The 22,270-nt window shown below is 47.2% G+C and overlaps 1 protein-coding gene across 5 annotated transcripts; it reads right to left on the bottom strand.

The window, feature by feature from the left end:
• Positions 1–463: 463 nt before the first annotated feature.
• sh2d3a (SH2 domain containing 3A) lies at positions 464–22,262 on the bottom strand. Of its 5 annotated transcripts, XM_061233314.1 has the most exons (16): positions 22,097–22,262; positions 20,191–20,342; positions 19,851–19,968; positions 15,909–16,145; positions 11,605–11,617; positions 9,676–9,715; positions 9,153–9,269; positions 8,588–8,731; positions 8,053–8,354; positions 7,435–7,532; positions 6,497–7,107; positions 5,967–6,082; positions 5,012–5,183; positions 3,258–3,369; positions 2,745–2,930; positions 464–1,906 (listed from the first exon to the last, which is right to left on the bottom strand). In XM_061233314.1, exons 2-16 carry the CDS (start codon positions 20,278–20,280, stop codon positions 1,722–1,724), a joined length of 2,541 nt encoding a protein of 846 aa, XP_061089298.1. In that variant the 5' UTR covers positions 20,281–20,342; positions 22,097–22,262; the 3' UTR covers positions 464–1,721. The 5 variants fall into 5 exon arrangements, with proteins under 5 accessions (XP_061089298.1, XP_061089295.1, XP_061089294.1 ...); XM_061233311.1 differs by lacking the exons at positions 11,605–11,617; positions 15,909–16,145; positions 19,851–19,968; positions 20,191–20,342; positions 22,097–22,262 and adding an exon at positions 12,086–12,529; XM_061233310.1 differs by lacking the exons at positions 11,605–11,617; positions 15,909–16,145; positions 19,851–19,968; positions 20,191–20,342; positions 22,097–22,262 and adding an exon at positions 12,096–12,529.
• Positions 22,263–22,270: the final 8 nt, after the last annotated feature.

The raw sequence follows: 22,270 nt of genomic DNA, 5'->3' as shown, positions 1-22,270 counted from the left end.
ATGGAATGCCCTCACTCCTGCAAACGTCAGCTCGATGGCAGATGCCTGACAGATGTGGAGAGGTATCATTTCTATGTCACGCTTTAGGAAAGAAATACTCCTGCAAAAGAAAGTTCTTAAATGATAGGAGCTAGAAGTAGGAGTTCACAGGTTGGAATGTCCTTAAAGATGGCGGACCTCTGTCGGTCTGTGGGTTAGGACCAAAGAAAAGAAAAAAAGAGGAGAAAAAGAATGAGCCCACAATCTTGAGTAGGTAGAATTTGGCATCTTGCTGGGCTGAAATAAAAACCCACACTGGTCGTTTTTGGATAAGATTGGACACCCCTGCTCTATATCTTGTACAAACAGCAGTTTGGGCACCATTTTGGCTCAGACTTCACCGATACAGTACTTTGCTTGATGGGCGACTGTGCTCTGAGGTTCACGTGCTTGCAGTAATGCGTTGGGTCATAATGACCTGTCGAGTCCAAAAAGAAGAATGCTTCCGACCAATGAGACACGGTCTGAGCAGGCTTAATGGGCAGAGATATTAGAGTGACTCAGCAGAATGACGCACTCCGCTGTCTCGCAGGCCTCTGGGACAGTGTGGGTCAAAGTACGAGTATAAATCGCCCCTGGGGATGGCGTTGGGGAAATCTTTTTTCGACCATTCGGGAGAGCCCTGACGAGCGTTTGCTCTGCGAAAAGTCGTGTGAAGTGAAGGCTGTCGGGCGAAACGAAGCCAACAGCCTTTACCGTCAAAAAAATAAAACGCTGAACGAAAAACGCCTGAGCGCGACGGTTGGCAGAGTGGGTCTGGATGTTCATTTCACCATCTGGCCGTACATACAGCGATCACATCCCAGGCCCAGCACTGTCTGCTTTCCGAACTGGATGCAGGAGGGCACTACGAGAACGTGCCCTCCTGTGATCGGAGAACCCTTGGAGAGTTTTTTGTCCCGACGCTTCTGTGAGCGGCGCTCGTTTTAAGGACGCCCGGTTGGTTCCCTCCCGGTCACGTGACGGCAGGACACCAGGAAGGGGGTGAGGCTCTGCTCTCACACTGACCTGGGCCACGTTCAGTCTAAAAACCTTTTGCTACGATTTCTGTGTTGAACGATATGTTTCCTCCCAACAGTGTGTGGTAATGACGTAGGCCTATGCTTTAAAGGCTGAAGAACGCCTTCTCAGACTCATAGGAGCAAACCAGTCAGTCCGTCCGCCCACGGTTTGCAATGGATGTTGAATGCGTCACCGTTTCTGTTTTAAAAAAAACGTTTTTGCCACGTTTTGTCGGGGCTGAACGTGGCCCTGGAATGCTCTTCTTCCTCCTGACACGCTCTCCTGAGCCATGGGAATCGCACGTTTAAAATTCAGGTGCGACTGGAGATGCCAAATTTATATAAAAAAAGGTAATATATATATGATACAGTGATAGGGGCGGGGCTTTTGAGAGTGCAGCCATCCATAGCCGTATGGGAGGGGGCTTGGTCAGGATGTATGTAGGAGGAAAATGGAACAGTTTCATTACATAATGGGCACAGTATCACGTGAAACATCTCTCACGTGTCGGACATTTGTCTTGTGAGCCTGAATCATATTTTCAACGGTTTCCATGGGTCCTAGGCGAAACTGCAGGTTTCCAGGGGGTTTGTCTCACCCCCATCACCTAAATCGTGTATAGAGTTCCGGTCTGGGGCTCCAGTGCTTGTGGGCCGGGGCTTGGAGTCAGGGGTCAGGGGTCAGGGGTCAGACTCCGGGGAGGCGTCTCCGTGCTCCAGCTTATCCGACAGCACGCTGAGGACCTTGTCGAACTTCTCCCAGCGCTCCGGCCTCTCGGCAGCTGCTCCCGATTGACCCCAGAAGAGGCGGAGCGCGAACTCGGTGCGGAACGCCTCCAGCAGCTCCGGCACCGGCTCCCAGCCTGCTGGAGAGGGGCGAACGGCGGGGAAGCACAGGTGATTAAGCCAATCAGCTTCATCCATGTAGCGCTCCTTTGTTTATGTTGGTCGATCTTTCTTAACATGTACAGGCTACTGTGTAAGTATTTGTGATGAACCAAGACATCATTAATGTTGGGGTGTCAGGGGCATCTGAACGTATTTGAGCATATTTGTAAAGTATTTGGGTGTGTGGTGCATTTGAGCGCATTTGTAAAATGTTATTTGTGTTTTATGGTGTATTTGAATGTATTTGAGCATATTTTTTAAGTATTGGGGTGTCTGGTGCATTTGAATCTATTTAAGCGCATTTGTGAAGTGTTGTCTGGTGCATTTGAATATATTTGTAAAGCACTGGGGTATCTGGGGCATCTGGATGCATTTGAGAGTATGTACGGTGTTGGGGTGTCTGGTGCATTTGAATGTATTCGAGTGCATTGTAAAGTGTTATCTGGTGCATTTGAATGTATTCGAGTGCATTGTAAAGTGTTATCTGGTGCATTTGAATGCATTTGAGTGCATTGTAAAGTGTTATCTGGTGCATTTGAATGTATTTGAGTGCATTGTAAAGTGTTGTCTGGTGCATTTGAATGTATTTGAGTGCATTGTAAAGTGTTATCTGGTGCATTTGAATGTATTTGAGCGCAGTGTAAAGTGTTATCTGGTGCATTTGAATGTATTTGAGTGCATTGTAAAGTGTTATCTGGTGCATTTGAATGTATTTGAGCGCAGTGTAAAGTGTTGTCTGGTGCATTTGAATGTATTTGAGTGCAGTGTAAAGTGTTATCTGGTGCATTTGAATGTATTTGAGCGCACTCAGGGCACCTGTGAGCAGGGCGTGTGCGTGGGCCTGGTACTGGGGGGCCTCCAGGGCGGCCTGGCGGGCCGACTGCAGGGTGTTGAGCAGCAGCTGGCACCCCCGCTCCGTGTGCTCCCCCAAATCCTCGCCCTCCATCACCCGCAAGAGGGGCAGCATGTGGGGCACGGAGAGAGGGCCTTGAGCAGCCTCTTCTAAAATACCGCACAGGGCAAAACACAGCGTCAATGGCATTACAGCGCAAAACGACATTACACAGCGTAAATGACATTACACCTTGGAAAACAAGACATTAGAAAGCACAAAACAAGATATAAACAGGACATTACACCCCACAAAATGTCACTCAGCACAAAATGGGGTGTTACCCAGGGTAAATCAACATTACAAACAAAGCAGAACATTACAACAGAGATGATGCCATGCAACACTGTGTGTTACCTGAAGCACAGAACATTGTGCATTTATGTGGACATTACACATTGGATTAAACCTTGAGAGACTTAATGGCTTCTCCTTACCGTTTCCATCATTGAGAGCTTGCAGGAAGGGCTTGAGCACCTTCTCAAAGGCCACAGCACTGTCCGTGTGGTTTCTCCTCAAGGCTCGCCATGTCATCTCCAGCCTGGCCACCTGGTTACAAACACAACCGAGTCTGTATCACCTGGAACATACCTGAGTCTAACCATCACCTGGAACACACCTGAGTCTAACCATCACCTGGAACACACCTGGGTCTAACCATCACCTGGAACACACCTGATTCTATATCACCTGAAACACACCGAGTCTAACCATCACCTGGAACACACCTGATTCTATATCACCTGAAACACACCGAGTCTAACCATCACCTGGAACACACCTGAGTGTGTATTACATGGAACACACCTGAGTCTAACCATCACCTGGAACACACCTGGGTCTAACCATCACCTGGAACACACCTGAGTCTATATCACCTGAAACACACCGAGTCTAACCATCACCTGGAACACACCTGAGTGTGTATTACATGGAACACACCTGAGTCTGTATCACCTGGAACACACCTGAGTCTAACCATCACCTGGAACACACCTGAGTCAGTATCACCTGAAACACACCGAGTCTAACCATCACCTGTAACACACCTGAGTCTATATCACCTGAAACACACCGAAACACACCGAGTCTAACCATCACTTGGAACACACCTGAGTGTGTATCACCAGAAACACCCTGCGTGTAGGAGTGTGTGTGCAGGTAAGAGGCTGTGGAAGCTAGATATGCATTCAAGATGGCAAAGGCTGGCTAACAATCACAAACAATTCACACCTATTCAAACCTCTTTCTGCTCGCCATTACACAGTGCAAAATGGCATTACACACCCGAATATGGTAGTGCGTACAGTGTGTGTGCCGATGCCAGTGTGTGCTGAGAGGGTTCAGTGTGAGAGGGTTTTAGTGTGAGAGGGTTTACTGTGAGAGGGTTTAGAGTGAGAGGGTTTAGTGTGAGAGGGTTTTAGTGTGAGAGGGTTTAGTGTGAGAGGGTTTTAGTGTGAGAGGGTTTAGTGTGAGAGGGTTTAGTGTGAGAGGGTTTAGAGTGAGAGGGTTTAGAGTGAGAGGGTTTAGTGTGAGAGGGTTTACTGTGAGAGGGTTTAGAGTGAGAGGGTTTAGTGTGAGAGGGTTTACTGTGAGAGGGTTTAGAGTGAGAGGGTTTAGTGTGAGAGGGTTTAAGAGTGAGAGGGTTTTAGGGTGAGAGGGATTTAGGGTGAGAGGGTGAGAGGCATTTAGGGTGAGAGGGTTTAGTGTGAGAGGGATTTAGAGTGAGAGGGATTTAGGGTGAGAGGGATTTAGAGTGAGAGGGATTTAGGGTGAGAGGGATTTAGAGTGAGAAGGATTTAGGGTGAGAGGGATTTAGGGTGAGAGGGATTTAGGGTGAGAGGGTTTATTGTGAGAGGGTTTAGGCTGAGAGTGTTTAGTATGAGAGGGTTTAGTGTAAGAGGGTTTTAGGGTCAGAGGGTTTAGTGTGAGAGGGTTTTAGGGTCAGAGGGTTTAGTGTAAGAGGGTTTAGTGTGAGAGGGTTTTAGGGTCAGAGGGTTTAGTGTGAGAGGGTTTTAGGGTGAGAAGGTTTGGTGGGAGAGGGTTTTAGGGTCAGAGGGTTTAGTGTGAGAGGGTTTGGTGGGAGAGGGTTTTAGGGTGAGAGGGTTTAGGAGGAGAGTGTTTAGTGTGAGAGGGTGTAATGTGAGAGGGTTTTAGGGTGAGAGGGTGTAAGATGCCCTCGCTGTGGTACCTGTGGGAGCTCCAGGGCCTTCATCACTGCGGAGAAGGCGAAGAGGTCGTTGGCGGTGTAGCGGAGCTCTTGGGCCAGCTGGATGAACTTGTGCAGGACGGTGGCGCGCTGGCCCACGGTCCCCGTGCAGCCCAGGATGTCCACGGCCACGCCCAGGGCGATCAGGTGGTGCCTGCCAGAGACAGCACACTGCTTAACACTCTACACCCCTTAACACTACAGGAGACTCTACACCCCATAACATTACAGGAGACTCAACACATCCCGTAACACTACAGGAGATTCAACACACCCCTTAACACTACAGGAGATTCAACACACCCCTAACACTACAGGAGACTCTACACCCCATAACATTACAGGAGACTCAACACATCCCGTAACACTACAGGAGATTCAACACACCCCTTAATACTACAGGAGATTCAACACACCCCTTAACACTACAGGAGACTCAACACATACCGTAACACTACAGTAAACTCAACACACCCCGTAACACTACAGTAAACTCAACACATCCCGTAACACTACAGTAAGCTCAGCACACTGCTTAACACTACATTAGACTCTACACACCCCATAACATTACAGGAGAATCAACACACCCCTTAACACTACAGTAAACTCAACACACCCCTTAACACTACAGTAAACTCAACACATCCCGTAACACTACAGGAGACTCAACACACTGCTTAACACTCCAGGAAACTCAACACATGCCTTAACACTACAGTCAACTCAATACATCCCTCAACACTACGAGAAACCGAAGACACTGCTTAACACACCTATGTGAAACTGAACACACCCATTAACACCACAGGAAACTGAACACACCACTTAACACATCTAGAAGAAACTCAAAACTCGACAGTGACCGGAAAGAGCCCGGTGATTACTGATATGGGTGGGTGAGCAGTGTTGTGTCGCAGGGTGATGATGTCACTACCTCTCAAGCAGGTCCTGCCTCAGCTGCTGGCCGTGTGGCAGGGTGATCAGCTCCAACCCGGAGCTCACTCCCATGATCCTCCTCTGGTCCTCTGTCACACCTGTGATCCGGGCCACCTGCCAGGTAACCCACAGGTTAATGCTCGAGACGGTACAGGACTAGTGACAGAATGCTGTATTGTGGCTCAGATTCTGTAGCCTAACCAGTTGGTCAGCTCATGCATAATGAGTACATATGAATCTTTATCATTCTGGGAGTAGATCATGAGAGCAATGCATTGTGTGAATGGTGAAATGTGGGATTGATTATTGAGAGCAGTGAATTGTGGGACGAGTTTCTGAGAGCAATGCACAGGGGGAACGGCTCATAAGAGTGGATGACCGTTGTGCCGATTAGTGAGAGCAGTGAATTGTGGGCCTGGTTTTCAACTGTGGAGGACCCTGGAACCGGCTTGTGAGAGTGGTCGGTTATAGCACAGCGTTGTGACCGCCGTGCATTGTGGGACACGTGGGCCTCCGCGGCGCGCGTACCTGGCAGTCGACACTGAGCATGTGCAGAGCGATGGTCTTGGGGTCGCTGCGGGTGAAGATCTCCTTCAGGGCCAGCAGCACCGAGGGCTCCAGGGGCCGGTTGTTGTCGGGCAGCAGCAGCGAGCTGAACTGGTCCAGGCAGAAGCTGGTGGACGTCTCCGCCTGCGGCCGGACGAAGAGCGTCTCCTCCTCCCCCTCCCCCAGCCCCGGGAGCAGGGGCGCCCCGCCCATCTCCAGGAAGCTGAAGCTGCTCTCGGTCAGCCGCGCGCGGCTCTGCCACTTCTCCTCGGCCCGGAGGCGGTCCACGTGGCCGCGGGGCTGCGACTGGGGCACGTGCGGCACCAGCTCGTCGTAGATGGAGCCGGGGTCGCCCTGCCGGGGGCGCTGGTGCCGGGGCGAGCCGGGGAACACGACGGACACGCGCAGCGGCTTGGGCGGGGCCCGCGGGTGCAGCTGGCCGTCGGAGCCGCGCAGGGTGGAGCCCCCCGCTGGGTTGGAGGGTCGGGTGTGGCGGGGGGTCCGCGGGCTCAGCATGGGCTCGCTGCCCGTCCGGAAGAACGGGGAGATGGGGGCGGGGCCGGGGTCCGGGGACTGGCTGGATTGGGGGGTGCCTGGAGGGGGTCAGACAGGAGTGTGAGCGGGACTGAGCTCACAAACAAGTGTTACCTAAACAAGTGAGTTTACCTGCACAGGTGAGCTTACCTACAAGGTTAGTTTAGCTGAGCTTAGACAGATATTTTAACTGTGTACAGACCGGTGTTAGATAAACAAGTGAGTTTACCTGCACAGGTGAGCTTAGCTACAAGGTTAGTTTAGCTGAGCTTAGACAGATATTTTAACTGTGTACAAACAGGTGTTACCTACACAGGAGTTTAGCTGAGCTCAGATAGTTATGTTACCTGTGTACAGACTGGCTCTACCTGCACAGGTGAGTTTACCTGAGCGCAGGTTGCTATCAGACTGGGCGGTCTGCAGGGAGGGTCTCCGGCCCAGGTTCTCCAGGTTACCAGGGTGACTCCCACTCTTCTCCTTGTTCCTGATGCACAGAGACACAGTCTGTTGATGCAGGTCTGATACACACAGCCTGTTAATGCAGGTCTGATACACATAGCCTGTTAATGCAGGCATGATGCACACAGAGACACAGTCTGCTAATGTAGGCCTGATACACACAGAGACACAGTCTGCTAATGCAGGCCTGATACACACAGCCTGTTAATGCAGGTCTGATACACACAGCCTGTTAATGCAGGCATGATGCACACAGAGACACAGTCTGCTAATGCAGGTCTGACACACAGTCTGTTAATGCAGGCCTGATACACACAGCCTGCTAATGCAGGTCTGACACACACAGCCTGCTAATGCAGGTCTGACACACACAGCCTGCTAATGCAGGTCTGACACACAGACACAGTCTGTTAATGCAGGCCTGATACACAGACACTGCCTGTTAATGCAGGCCTATGTGTGTGTGTGTGTGTGTGTGTGAGAGAGAGAGAGAGCATGTGTGTGCATATTTGTGAGTATAGTGTGCAGTATAACCTGTGTCTAACCTGAGCAGGTTGCTGTTGACCTGTAAGGAGTCCATCTGGCCGGAGTGAAAGCTGAGTCGCTTGCTGCGCTCAGACCGTGACTGCTGTTCCGGTCCCGACCAGCAGAGGTCACTGCTGCTGCTGGCGCAGGCCGCCTGGCGCTCTCCGATGACACGCAGGGGCACCGTGCGGTTGATGGGGTGGAAGATGATGGCCCCCGACCCCTCGGAGATGGGCCGCCGGCCCCCCACGTGGAAGCGCACCAGCGCCGGGACGTTGTCGAACTGGTCCTGCTCGAACTGGAACAGCTCCCGCGAGTATCCCTGGGCAACCAGAGGTCAGAGGTCAGAGCGCGAGCCGCCGTGGTCGAACAGAGGCACGCCCGGCGGCCCCTCTGGAGAGCTGGGGTGGGGTGTGGGGTAATGGTAATGCCGTTCGGTGAGTCAGGGGGGGTGAGTGAGGGTGACTCCAGGTCTGGAGAATGCACACAGCAACAGCAGTGGCATGCTGGGACACATACACTAAAAGATAACAGCTCATAAAAGCTAACAGCTACCTTCTTAGGCCGCAGCACCACGCGGATGATCTTGAAGTGCATGGGCTCGTTCCTCCACTGACAGCTCAGCACATAGTCCCCAGGGCTGGTGAGAGAGTCTCTGATCAGGAAGTCCCCGTCCCTCTCCAACAACTCCTCCGTCCCCTGAGGGAGAGGGAGAGAGAGCGAGAGAGAGAGAGAGAGAGAGAGAGAGAGAGAAGTTATGTGAAAGTAACAGGTATGCACCAATTACAGGTATATGAGAGCTACAGGTGTGTACCAGATACAAGCATGTCATAGAGTTACTGGTGTATTAATCTAATCTAATAAAGTTACATGGATAAGATACAGGTAAGGGTTGTAAAGGTGAGGGCTAGAGGTGTACAGGTGAGTATTACAGGTGTACAAATGAGTATTACATGTTTACAGGTGTGTTACAGGTACACAGGTGAAGGTTACTGGTGAGTGTTACATGTGTACAGGTGTGTTACAGGTGTAAGTATTATGTGTGTACAGGTGTGTTACAGGTGTACAGGTGAGTGTTACATGCGTGTTACAAGTGCACTTGTGAAGGTTACAGGTGTACCTCTCTGGGAAGCTGGCCGTGGTACCAGGCATGGCTCCTCAGATCCTCTGTGCTTAACTTGAGTTCCTCTTCTAACTCCTTCTTCAGAGAGTCCATCCCTCTCCTGCCCCCAAACACCTGCCCCACAGAAACTGCAGTCAGTACACATGCACACACCTGCCCCACACACACTGTAGTCAGTACACCACACACATCTGCCTATACCACACACTGCGGTCAGTTTATCCCACCCCACATAAACGCACACAGTATGAATGTGCAGTATATCTTGCTCTAGCTCTAATGTTAACTGATAGAATTGTAGTCTGACAGTGAGTGCTGATACAGGGCGGCTGTAAACTCTCTTTGTTCCGGGAAACTGAAAACATGTCTCTGCAAATATATAAATGATGTAATCTACAGTTTATACTGGTGTATACACAAACTACAGGCCACATCATGTACATGCAACTTCCTCACTAACGACCACTGACGCCATCATCATTTCCTGTACATGCATAACAACACACGAGGTTGCCCTTACCTTCAGGTGACTTAAATACACACCGATGCTCTTCCGTTTGCTGGAATCAAAGCACAATAGATGCACATTAGGTAAATAGAGTAGGACAAAAAGAGCCACAATGACCTCTGACCTTGTCATTCATCTCTGATTGGCTCATTGCTGAACAAAGGACAAGACTGATTCTTTAAGGTACTGTTTGTAATTAAAAAGTAATGAGTTAGAACTATAGCCAGTGACTAACTCTCAAAATATTGTCCCTGATTGTGCCAGACAAGCCCTTGCATGCTGCTCTATGATCTTTCACAAGGCGTTGCATAAGCATTGGAGTAGCTTGTAGCATTACTGACTAGAGTTTGCTGTTGAGAAACACACGTGCGTTTAATTGAGAATACACACAGCAAACAGGGGTTTGGAGCGATATCTTAACCCTTTGATAGACCTTTAGATAGGGGATTTCAGAAAGCACGATGGCTCTGTATAAGACACTGTTAGGACAAGCACTGACACAGGGGCTAGGCCTGCTCATTGAACCCATCCTTGTGTGTTTGACACTCTGACCGTTGTTCACCCGCTGGCCAAATTTCAACTGTAGAACGCGTCACTGCACACGCCCACACCGAGTAGGCCTATGCGCCAATCGAGAGCTTTAAAATTCCCACCTTGGAAACAAACTTGAAATGTCTAAAGGGCTATAGGGCCAAAAGAAAGTTATATATGAAATAATGAGGACTTGGTTAAATGTAAATTGTTAAGCAAGACTATTTAAATGTCACGAGTTTTTTTTTTTTTTAAACGTGATTATATGTGGGGAGTCGGAGTTGACTACTAAACCGAACTGTTTTATACAGGTAAGAAGTCAAAGCGGTTCACACGTGACCAAGAATGAACCGCTGCCACGCTCTTCAAAAACATTGTTCTGTTGGCAACTTGGAAAAGTTGTTTTTCAAATTAACTGCTTAAGTTTAAGTTGACGTTCCACTTCCTCCTGGACATTTAATACAATTCATGAGCTCTGAATTGTAGTTGTGTTGGACTGATGACAGGGCATTTCTGCAGTGACCCCCGCAATATTCTTGTTCTCGCCTGGAGTTGTCAGGGACACGGGCAGGATGAAGGCGCTGCCAAAATCCAGAGTTAATGGCCGATATGTTGCCTTTTAATAGCCACATCCTTCCTGGTCCAACAGAGAGGAAGCCATTGTTCTGTGCGTCACCGCAAACATACTGCGTAACCGCGGGAAAGACCTTGGAGGTTACTTCCATTGCCATGGGCGTTACTGCTGAAATTAATCCTTGAGGACTCGTTCCAAAGGTGTTTGGGATAAAAATGCAAAAGATCAGCAACTGGTTTTTGGCATGATCCGTGAACCAGATTGAAAGATTGTAGCATACTTTGGCCTAAATAAGAGTATTTATTTTAATATAGGGTCCGTACAGGCGTATGTGTTGTATTTCAATTTTGGGGGTGACACACTGTTAGACCACCTTCTCGGGTAATGAAACATCAAGTCTCACAAGCGTAGCCTACTATATCTAGTCTAGAAATTAGGCTACTTATTATAAAACTATTGGGGGTGACATGCCTCCTCATCTCCCTCCAAACATACACGCGGTCCAGCCCCAAACGTATGGGTATCCCAACCGAATTACATAATATGTGTATCCGCTAGGACACACAATACGCATTACACGCATTTACGCATGGCTTTAGACAAATGTTTGGATACAGCCCTTTAAAACGTGCCGGGACAGGGGCTGTCCAGTTATGACGCAAAAAAGAAGAAAAGAAGAAACAAATTAGGCAACTGTACTGCGGAATCCAAATCGGTTTCTTACAAAATAACTATTGCAAAAGTAGCTATGTGCATTCATGTTACATAAGATGACTTCTCAATCTTAGTAAGTTGTTTTGAACGAAAGGAATAACATTCAGGTGATGAATCGATACCTGCGTTTCCTACCTTACGAAAACAGGATGTAGCCTACTGAAAGTATACTAGAATATTATATATTTTTTCTTCACGTTACACACGAATGTGCACATTACGGCCGGTGTCTGATTTTAAAAATAGGCTATGCATGTCCGTTAAATAATGCATGTCTACATATTTTCAGCATGGCACAGTATATTTCAAATTTAACTAAATGTTCACAGCTTCAGTCCTGTAGCCTACTGCTTATTGTCATGTTATTCACAGTAAACCGACTTTAGCACATTTAGGGTATCTCAGATAAAACGTATTGATAACGATATAGATAGCTATTGACAATGACGATTAAAAATATATATATATGCTTCGTTGTTCTATCAGCGTTTCCCGTGTAAACTAAGTTTGATCGTCCAAGAGGCTGGTCGTGACAGGGACAGTTGGCACAGAATATTGGCTAACCTGGAATCGGCAACGGTACGGCGAAGTCCACCAGCGTACCGTAGCTTACCTGTACGCCTCGAGCGCTCCCCTGTCTTAATGCCGTAACATATTCGGTTTGTCGTTCGGTACAGCGACGTCCAGTGTAGAAATCCAAAACAAAATGGGAGTTTAAATCCATCCGCCGTAGCCTCTCACCTCCTAAAACACGTTGCAGTTTTTTTTTTTAACTTGTCCTTACAAGTTTTTGGAATCCATTTTCCACGCCTCGGAGCACAAGTTAGCGCTATCTACGGCATTCCGCGGATTCCTCGCTTGCTCCCCGTTCGCTGCGTACACAGGCTACCGTCTGACAAATTCCTCCAGATGAAAAAAGTTTGTTAAACACTGTCCGGGGACATGAAAGCGAAAACTGCAAACGCTAACCAAAAGTCGGGATTGGCTGCCTTTTGCCTATTTGATTCGTCATTTCGCACCCCTCCCCTACTACAGTGGCTATCTGAAACAAACTCGTACAAACACAGTTTTTTTTACTATTATCTCGGGCATTGCACAATACAAAGTGTACCTTTCCAAGGCTGTACCATTTGCAGTGGACCACGGAGGGGCATTTATTTCTACAGGAGTTATGTTTTTGAACAGTTTAATGAACAGTCTACGACTAAATCCAATAAACCCACAGACAGGAATTTCTAACCTGCTCTGTTCTGATACAATATTAGCAGGACCAGAGAACAGTAGAATTACCCCGACTGCGTCAGGCTTACTGTATCTACCTGGCATGCATATTCCTGGCCCGAACCTGACTCGCCGGAGAGCTGGGGTTCAAAGTTCTTTAAATCCCCTTAATTATATTGGTTGAATATAAAATCAATAAAAGGTGACACAATAAACTTCGCGTTTTCTCTCAGACTCAGAAGATTGCTGTACGTATTTGCTGTTCATATTTGCACCTGGTACTAGCTCAGGTGTAATGATTACCTTTATTTCCGAAATAAATGTTTATTAATAATAATAATAATAATAATAATAATAATAATAATCATATATTATTGTTAATAGGTCGAATAGCCTATTAATAATTGCATGACTCGTTCAATATTGTCTTAACATCAGTTTCAAAATAAACCATAATACGATGAATAACCTAACCATAATAATATCACGACTGCTATTATTATTACTACTGCTACCACCATGCAGTAGTTGGCCTAATGAACAGTATGATCAAAAACAACAGCAATAAAAGTGCCATGCACGTGCAGTTCTAATCACAGTTAGTGTAAGTGGTGAATATAGACTGACTTCATGCCATAACATTTCATATTGAAAATGTCCGCCCCATGCCACCGTTAAAAATGAACAGTAACCTCCTGTTCCGCTCAGTGGGCTTCACATATTTCACTGGCCTCTGGACTGATAGTGGAACATTCCAGGTTGCCACACCCAGCCCAAGGCACTGCAATAAGGGAATGCTGTGCGTGTGTGTATATGTGTGTATGTGTGTGTGTGTGTGTGTGTGAGAGAGAGATAGAGGAGGGGGGGGGGGCAGAGAGAGGGAAAGTGAATGAGAGTAGGAGAAAGAGAGCAAAAGAGAGACAGAGTGAGAGAGTGGAAAAGAGATAGAGAGAGAGCGAGAGAGCGAGAGAGAATATAGTAGTTGCTAAGGGCAATAGAGTGGTTGCTAAGGGCAATAACCTGAATCCGCACGGCCAAAATCTACGGTCACTCTCTTCCTATGCTGACAAACAGGTTTAGATCAGATAGATATACCTTATTAAACCCTGCAGGGTAATTTGTCCTAGTTACTTAGGAGCTGTGGGCAGCCATAGTGCAGTACCCGGGGACCAACTCCAGTTCTGAGGCCAGTGCCTTGGTCAAGGGCAACGGCAGGAGCACGCCTAACCTGACATGCATTTCAGTGTGGGAGGAAACCAGAGTACCTGGAGTAAGCCCACGAACACAGGGAGAACATGTAAACATGGAAAGAACGTGCAAATTCCAACACGGGGAGACTGTGCAAACTCCACTAAGATTATAAAGGTAACTGACAGCATGAATCATCAAATTATTAATAAACTGCAACTGAAGGGCCAGCTCTTGAAATAAATGCTTTCCATAATACTTATGCGGCTAGATTTCTAACCAGCCGTGCAGTAATATTTTGGTATGTGTTTCTGTTTCATCGGTGCGGTGAGGTGCTTAGCTGACAAAGATTCACCTCGTAATGGTTAAAAATAAACAAATGAAATGTATTCGCTCTCCTTTATCATCTCTCAACATGATGTTATCTGAAAGGCTAGTCTATTATTTGCTGTGAGTTTTGAAAAATATAGTTCTCTCACATAATTCCCTCGACCATGAATAACCGATAATAGCAAACTTGTGTCTGTGGTGTTCGGCCCATGTGCTATGTGTGCTGAATTGATGTGATGCAAACAAATACTCCCTCCCTTCAGTTTTTTTTGGGCGAGTCCCTTCTGCTGTTCCAGCATCTGGTCCGCGTGGCTGACGTTAATCATTGCTGAAGCTGTGTGGGTTTATGGGCTTTTCTCTCGCACATGTTGAGACAGATATAATTGGTGGACTTGCAGTACCTGCTTCATTGGGAGGGGTATTAAATGCTTTCGGTTCTCGTGGGAACGTCTACGCCAGTTCCTGTTTCCTGGTATTTATTCCCGCGGCATCATGGGATGGAGATGATTCTTTCTCATGACATCATCTCAATAATATTACCCCTGCAGGTCCGGACACTGGTGGGAGGCTGAACACTCCATCAGAGAAGTGTATGTGTGTATGTGTGTGTGTATGTGTGTGTGTGTGTATGAGTGTATGTATGTGGGTGTGTGTGTGTGTGCATGTGTGAGAGTGTGTATGTATGTGTGAGAGAGTGTGTATGTGTATGTGTATGTGCTTAGGTGTGTGCATGTTTGTTTATGTAAGTGTGTGTGCATGGTATGTTGGGTGTCTTACCTATGCAGCACATGAATGGGTGATTATAATGCAGCGGAAGCACAGTGGCCTATCGGCCAGGTAAGTACAGTGGATATGAAGAGTGAGGTGTGGTGACCTGTAGGACAGCAAAGTATCGTGATCTGTGTATCAGTGTTGCAGGTAAGTACAGTGACTAACATGACAGGTGAGTGCTCTGACTTGTAGGACAGGCAAGCATTGTGCCTGTATACCAGGTTAGTACAGTGACCTATAGTCCAGGTAAGTGCAGTGATCTATAGCACAGGTAAGTACAGTGACCCATAGTACATGTAAGTACAGTGATAGTACAGGTAAGTACAGTGACCTATTGGTCAGGTAAGTACAGTGACCTATAGTACATGTAAGTACAGTGATCTATAGTACAGGTAAATACAGTGATCTATAGTGCATGTAATTATAGTGATCTATAGTAGAGGTAAGTACAGTGACCTATCGGTCAGGTAAGTACAGTGACCTATAGTACATGTAAGTACAGTGATCTATAGTACAGGTAAGTACAGTGACCTATCGGCCAGGTAAGTACAGTGATCTGTAGTACATGTAAGTACAGTGATCTATAGTACAGGTAAGTACAGTGATCTATAGTACATGTAATTATAGTGATCTATAGTACAGGTAAGTACAGTGACCTATCAGTCAGGTAAGTGCAGTGATCTATGGTACATGTAAATACAGTGACCTATAGTACATGTAAGTACAGTGACCTATCGGTCAGGTAAATACAGTGATCTATGGTACATGTAAGTACCGTGATCTATAGTACAGGTAAGTACAGTGACCTATCGGTCAGGTAAGTACAGTGAATGACGGGACAGGGAGGCTTGATGGAGTTGAGGAGCACTACTGTACCTGTGTTGCTCCTTGTGGTAGGAGGCGGCAGGCTGGGGACGGTGGCTGTGTTCCGGGCCGGGTGAAGGAGGCGCCAGTACCTCCTGCAGGGGGCTGAGCTGGGAGCAGGAGGAGGAGAGGGTCATGCGGTCCCTGCGCTTCAAACGGGGCAGTATGCTCTGCCGAAACAGGTCCACTCCCGTCCCCCCCGACAGCCTCCGGCTTGGCTTCATCATGTCCAGGGAGGAGCCCAGCGAATACTTCCGGGTCACCCTGGCTGAGGTCACGGCACTGCCCCCTGGAGGTCGTGAAAAGAGTAGGGGTCAGAGGTCAATCACATATACTGCTTCCAGCCTAGGCGCCAGCTTTTGAGCCACAGAAGCTACTTCCAGGTCACTTGGCTGCCACACTGCCCCCTAGTGGTCAAAACACAAGAGCTGAGGTCAGAATCGCAAAAGCTCCTGGGTAAATCAGACTGATGCTCTGTGAAAAGTCTGCCTCATTGCACAAAGGCCCTTTGCCCTGATACACATATTGCTTTTAAGGCAGTAAATCAGTTTAACCTGATGCAATTTCTTCTTTAACCTACACAACTTACCCTCTCCCTCTCCAAGGTAGGTCATCAACTGAGATGGGAATTATCTGTGCACCACAAAGCCTTTGTCCCACTGAGGTCCATTGTATCAGTATGAGCTGCAGCGGATGTCGAGTAAACTTCTCAAATTTCACTGAAACAGTGTTGATGGATAGATAGTACTCCGGGTAGAAGTGGAAGCATAGCTTCATTTTTGGGTGAACTGGCACTTTAAATGTTGAAACACTAGTTTCCTTTGTGAAAAGTCACACATTCTTATTTGTTGATCCATCTTCTGACATGGATATCACTCTTGAGAATATCACATAGGCTACTCTACTATTTGTCAAACAGCAAGAAAAGGAGGAAGCCTGTGAGATTTAAATCCTGAAGGATCAAATGGTAATGGTAAATGGTTAGCATTTATATAGCGCTGTACAATTGATGCTTCTCATTCACCCATTCATACACACACTCACACACCAACGGCAATTGGCTGCCATGCAAGGCACCGACCAGCTCATCAGGAGCATTTAGGGGTTAGGTGTCTTGCTCAGGGACACTTCGACACAGCCCGGGTGGGGGATCGAACCGGCAACCCTCCGACCGCCAGACGACTGCTCTTACTGCCTGAGCCAATGTCAGATCAGTTTCATCTAGGTATACTGTGGATGCAGTTCCTTTGTTTCATGGAAGTGTTTCATCCTCTCAGCATAATCACCCTTCATTTTGATGGTCAAGCTTTCAAGGCACCATTTATAAGCAGAAATAGTTCTAACCTACACCACTGCAGCTCTGAAATTCTCTGCTTTTGGAAAAAAGACCTTGGCGTGACTTTAACACACACCCGTCTGATCTGGAGTCAGACGCATTACCATTGGCCGACAAAGTCATCAAATCTAGCATGTACAGGGTGTCAACATGGCAGGGATAATCAAATCTAGCCCTGGACTTTTCATCCAGCCCTGGTTTCCTTTGCTTCCAGTTAAGTAATTGAACAATTAGTGCTACTGATTGGCCAGACTGGCTTCACACCTGACTCCCAGGTAAAGGGAAGGGGGAAAACCAGCAGTTCTTGGCCCGAGAGGATGCAACAAATGCCTGGACAGATGCAACAAATGCTTCATACATGTCCAACTGTGGATCCGACTGACTCCTGATATCAATCAGACTCCTGAGTAACTCAGTCAGTAGAGCATCCAGCTTATACTCTGCAAGTTTGCAAGTCTTTCCTGCAGAATTACAGTCAGTCCTCTGTACTGTGAATAGAGTTTAGAATCTCCCAGCCTCACAACCATATTCCCCAGTGTGTATGTGTTACGACCTCTGTCGTAAGCGTTTGTATTTGCATTTGTATCTTTGCATTTATATCTTTGTTTTACTTCCAGTTCGTCACAGATAGGCAATTTCTGGTTTGTTCCTTTGAAAAAGGCCGCCAATCCTACCAATCGGGGTCAACTAGTTCAGCGAACCTTTGTGTGTGAGACTGTGGAATAGTGATTGCTTCAACTTGACTTGTGTATGACCGTATTTGTGTTTGACCTACGACTCCTGCCTAGCCCTTTTGCTTTGTTTGCTGTTTGGAGTTTGTGTATGACCATTGCCTTGTTTGCTTTCGACTCTGACTTTTGCCTAGCCCTTTTTGATCTGTTCGCCCCAGTGCCTCACTCGTGCTCAACCCTGACTGTGCCTTTGATTTGCCCTTCTGCTCGCCGTACAGTGACTCTGGTTGCATCCTTCCAACGGGACACTGTTTGTTACTTTTCTTTGTTATTTTTCCTTAATTATTATTTTTTTTGAAGGTTATCCTGGGATGAGACTTGCCCTCCATTGGGGGTTGGCTACACGCCACTTCGACCCCGGTGAACCTACGAAGACTAGCTGAGGGTTATTTAGATTTGTTCAGGCAGACAGGACTGGAGTTACTCATCGGTCTGCAGGGTTCCTTTCATTCCCCCTCCCCCATTCTACACTCCATTTCCCTGTTATTTACCCTGTCACGGCCTGACCCTAGACCAGGTCATAACAGTATGTCAGTGAAGACCCTAAGCTTGCTCTGAATCAGCACTACTCAACTCCACATCCTGCAGGCTGAAGTACCTACTGGTATGGCTTCAGCCATACACTACACCACCTGATTTCACTAATTAGCTTATTATCTGAAGCAAGCAGGTAAAATAAGTAGTGAAATCAGGTGGTGTCATGCATGGTAGGAGCAAATACCAGCAGACGCTATGGCCCGCAGGACGAGGAGTTGAGTTGCGCTTGCTCTAAATACTCCAGGATGATTGTGCCATCGTGATATTACATGTGACATATTACGAAATATAATGCCATATTACTGTAAATATGCACTCACTGAAAACACTGACAGGAACATATCTACACCTCGATGCGATTATCTAATCAGCCAATCGTGTGACAGCAGTTCAATGCATACAATCATGCATACGGGTCAGGAGCTTCAGTTAATGTTCACGTCAACCATCAGAATGGGGAAAAGTTTTTATCTAAGTGACTGTGGAATCATTGTTGGTGCCAGACAGGGTGGTTTGAGCATCACAGGAACTGCTGATCTCCTGGGATTTTCACACACCACAGTCACTAGAGTTTGCAGAGAATTGTGCTAAAAACAAAAAACATCCAGTGAGCACCAGTTCTGTGGGCTGAGAAGGGCCGAGCAAATAACCACACATTAGAACAGTGGTATGCAGAAGAGCATCTCTGAACCCACAATGCGTCAAACCTCTTAAGTGGATAGGCTGCAGCAGCAGAAAACTAAGTCTAATAATACCTAATAAAGTGCTCACTGAGTGTACACGACACTGCCAGTGGTTTCTGGAATTGATGAAGATGTCCCAAAATGGATCTGACTGATCGTCTCAACCAGACACTCCCCCAGAGTGGACAGCTCAGTCGGTAGAGCAGTCTGAGGGTCCGGGGTTCAGGTGCCTGCTTGGGTTGGTGAGTTCACACTGTTTGAACGATGCGAGTAAGCTGTGTTTTAAATCTTCACATTTTTTAAAATCCATCTCCTGACATGGAAATTGTTCCTGAACGTAGCGAGTCAAAGCCATTGTCATTTAAATCCTGAATGTCTGTTTGCTCAGGGTGTAAATGCTATTGTGTTGTGTCATGGAAAGAACCGGTAAATAACTTAACCGTTTACCGTATTAGTATGAACCAGTAACTGTACAGTTCTAAATACCACTCCTGTCCTCTCATCACATTACATTATTGGCATTTGGCAGACGCTCTTATCCAGAGCGACGTACAGTTGATTAGACCAAGCAGGAGACAATCCTCCCCTGGAGCAAAGCAGGGTTAAGGGCCTTGCTCAAGGGCCCAACAGCTGCGCAGATCTCTACACCGGGGATCGAACCGCCGACCTGTGTGTGTGTGTGTGTGTGTGTGTGTGTGTGTGTGTACCTGAGGTGGGGTTCTGTCTCTGCTGTTGTCGTTTCAGTTGGATCATGATGGTTTCTCTATGATCAGGATCATCCACTCCTGCCTCCTTGAGGTCCCCATCTGTCACATATAACATACCCTGTGGAGACACACACACACACACACTTGAAACGGCTTGATAAGGTACCAGGTACTCTCTAGCTTTTAGGTAAACTAAGCATTAGGTACACTTTAGTGGTCGAAAAAGGAAAAAGGTGAGAATCGCTGGGCAGCATGGCCTGTTTTTGTCATTATGTCATGGTATGTTATAAAACTTCCGATTGAAGGACAGACAGGCAGACAGATGGACAGATGGACAGACCTCCAGGCCATAGTACTGTCCCTCCAGGGTCTTGGTGTACTGAGGGAGGCCAATCTGTCTGAGCCACCAGGCTATGGAGCGGTTGTTCATGCCTGAGGGGTACTGGGTCAGCTCAGGCACGGGTCAAACCCAGGCCAGGCCCAGGACAGGTTCTGGAGAGGAATAAAATGACGAAAGTCAGTCTTTTAAACTGGCTCAGACGCAAAACTTCCTTTTGTGCGTGAGTCAATATGCGTGTGCCTATCTGTGCGTTTGATTGGGAGTGCACGTGTGCGTACACTTGTGCACATGTCCATGTGTGCACTATGCATGAACATGTATCTGTGTGTGCAAGTGCATGTACGTGAGCCTCATAATGTTTGGGACAAAGATTTTCTTCCTGGCTCTGTACTGCACAATTTTAGATTAGCAATCAAACAATTCACATCTTGTTAAAGTGCAGATTCTCAGCTTTGGAAAAAAGGGTATTTTATACATTTTGGTGTCTGTAGAAATTACAGCACTGTTTATATATAATCTCCCCATTTCAGGGCACTATAACATTTTGGGTCAAATGGCGTCTCTAGAGTTTCAGATTTGTCAGGTGTGTTCAATTGCTCCTTTGGTGAAAGTATAGACCAATGAAGAACAATGTTGTGCCAATGGAAGTCAAGCCATTATTAGGCTGAGCAATAAGAGGCCTAAGGGTTGGCGATATAGGCCAAACCTTAGTCTTAGCAAAGTCAAATGGTTGAGACGTAATCCCAAAGGCCCTGGTAGGCCAAGGAAGACCTCTACAGTGGATGAACAAAGAATTCTCAGCATAATGAAAAAAACCCCCAAACCCTTCAATCAGAAGCAGTCATCAGGAAACAGGTATGGAGATGTCACAAACAGAACTACACAGGCAACATTACAAGATGCAAACCACTACTTAGCTGCAATAACAGGGTGGTCAGATTACAGTTTGCTAAGAGGTGCCTTCACGAGCATGCAAAAAGGTCTTGTCTACAGATTAGACCAAGATTATCTTTTACCAGAGTGAGCGCTAGAAAAAAGTGTGGGGCCAAAAGAAACTCACCAAGATTCAACACAACCATCTGTGAAACATGGCACTGGGGGTGTTATGGCTGTCACAAGCAACTGGCTCACTTGTATTCATAAATGAAGTACATGCATTTGCACATTGAACAAGGCAACTATCCAGTGACTGAACACACAACACACTGCTGGTTAGCTGAACACTGAGAGTGTGTGCAGTGACTGAACACACAATATGCTGCTGATTAGCTGAACACTGAGAGTGTGTGCAGTGACTGAACACACAGCAGGCTGCTGATTAGCTGAACACTGAGAGTGTGTGCAGTGACTGAACACACAACACACTGCTGATTAGCTGAACGCTGAGCGTGTGCAGTGACTGACAGGTAGTCCTGCTCTTTGCATGCCGAGTCAGCTTTATAGGCAGCTATACTATACATTACATTACATTACATTATTGGCTTCATCCAGAGAGACATACAGTTGATTTGACTATGCAGGAGACAATCCTCCCCTGGAGCAATGCAGGGTTAAGGGCCCTGCTCAAGGGCCCAACGGCGGTGCAGATCTTATTGTGGCTACACCGGTCCCAGTCATGCACCTTAACCACTACGCTACAGGCCGCCCGTAGTAATTATGAAAGCTCTCATTTTTCAGCTGGTTTTGTGTTTACAGAAGAGTCCATGCTTATGCTCTGCTGCTCTCTCTCTCTCTCTCTCTCTCTCTCTCTCTCAAACACACACACACACACACACACACACACACACACCCTTGGATTGCATGCACCCACACGCATGCATACGTAGAGTATGTACATAGGCAGGCACACACACCACTCACACACAACCCTGCTGTGTTAGTAATGCAAGAAGTATGTGGCACCTACCTGTGTGTGTGGAAGGGAGGCAAGGCCTATTCCCCAACTCCGAGTCTCACTTCTGCTCTGTCTCTCTCTCTTTGGGTCTTCCTTTTGTCTTTTCTCCCTGTCCGTGTCTTTAATAACCCAGGCCTATCTCTCTCTCTCTCTTACTCTCTCTATCTGTTTCTCTCTATCTGTCTC

The sequence above is a fragment of the Conger conger genome, chromosome 2, assembly GCF_963514075.1.
Source record: "Conger conger chromosome 2, fConCon1.1, whole genome shotgun sequence".
Taxonomy (NCBI): Eukaryota; Metazoa; Chordata; class Actinopteri; order Anguilliformes; family Congridae; genus Conger; species Conger conger.
This window is presented reverse-complemented; position numbering and strand designations above follow the sequence as displayed.

Excerpts from the sequence above, each read along its gene's own strand:
- sh2d3a (XM_061233314.1), bottom strand. The coding sequence starts at position 20,280 with ATGAACAACCGCTCCATAGCCTGGTGGCTCAGACAGATTGGCCTCCCT. Across the intron at positions 9,270-9,675 it reads TGTATTTAAGTCACCTGAAG|GTGTTTGGGGGCAGGAGAGG; the intron begins GTAAGGGCAACC and ends TCTGTGGGGCAG. Across the intron at positions 8,355-8,587 it reads TGGTGCTGCGGCCTAAGAAG|GGATACTCGCGGGAGCTGTT; the intron begins GTAGCTGTTAGC and ends CTGGTTGCCCAG.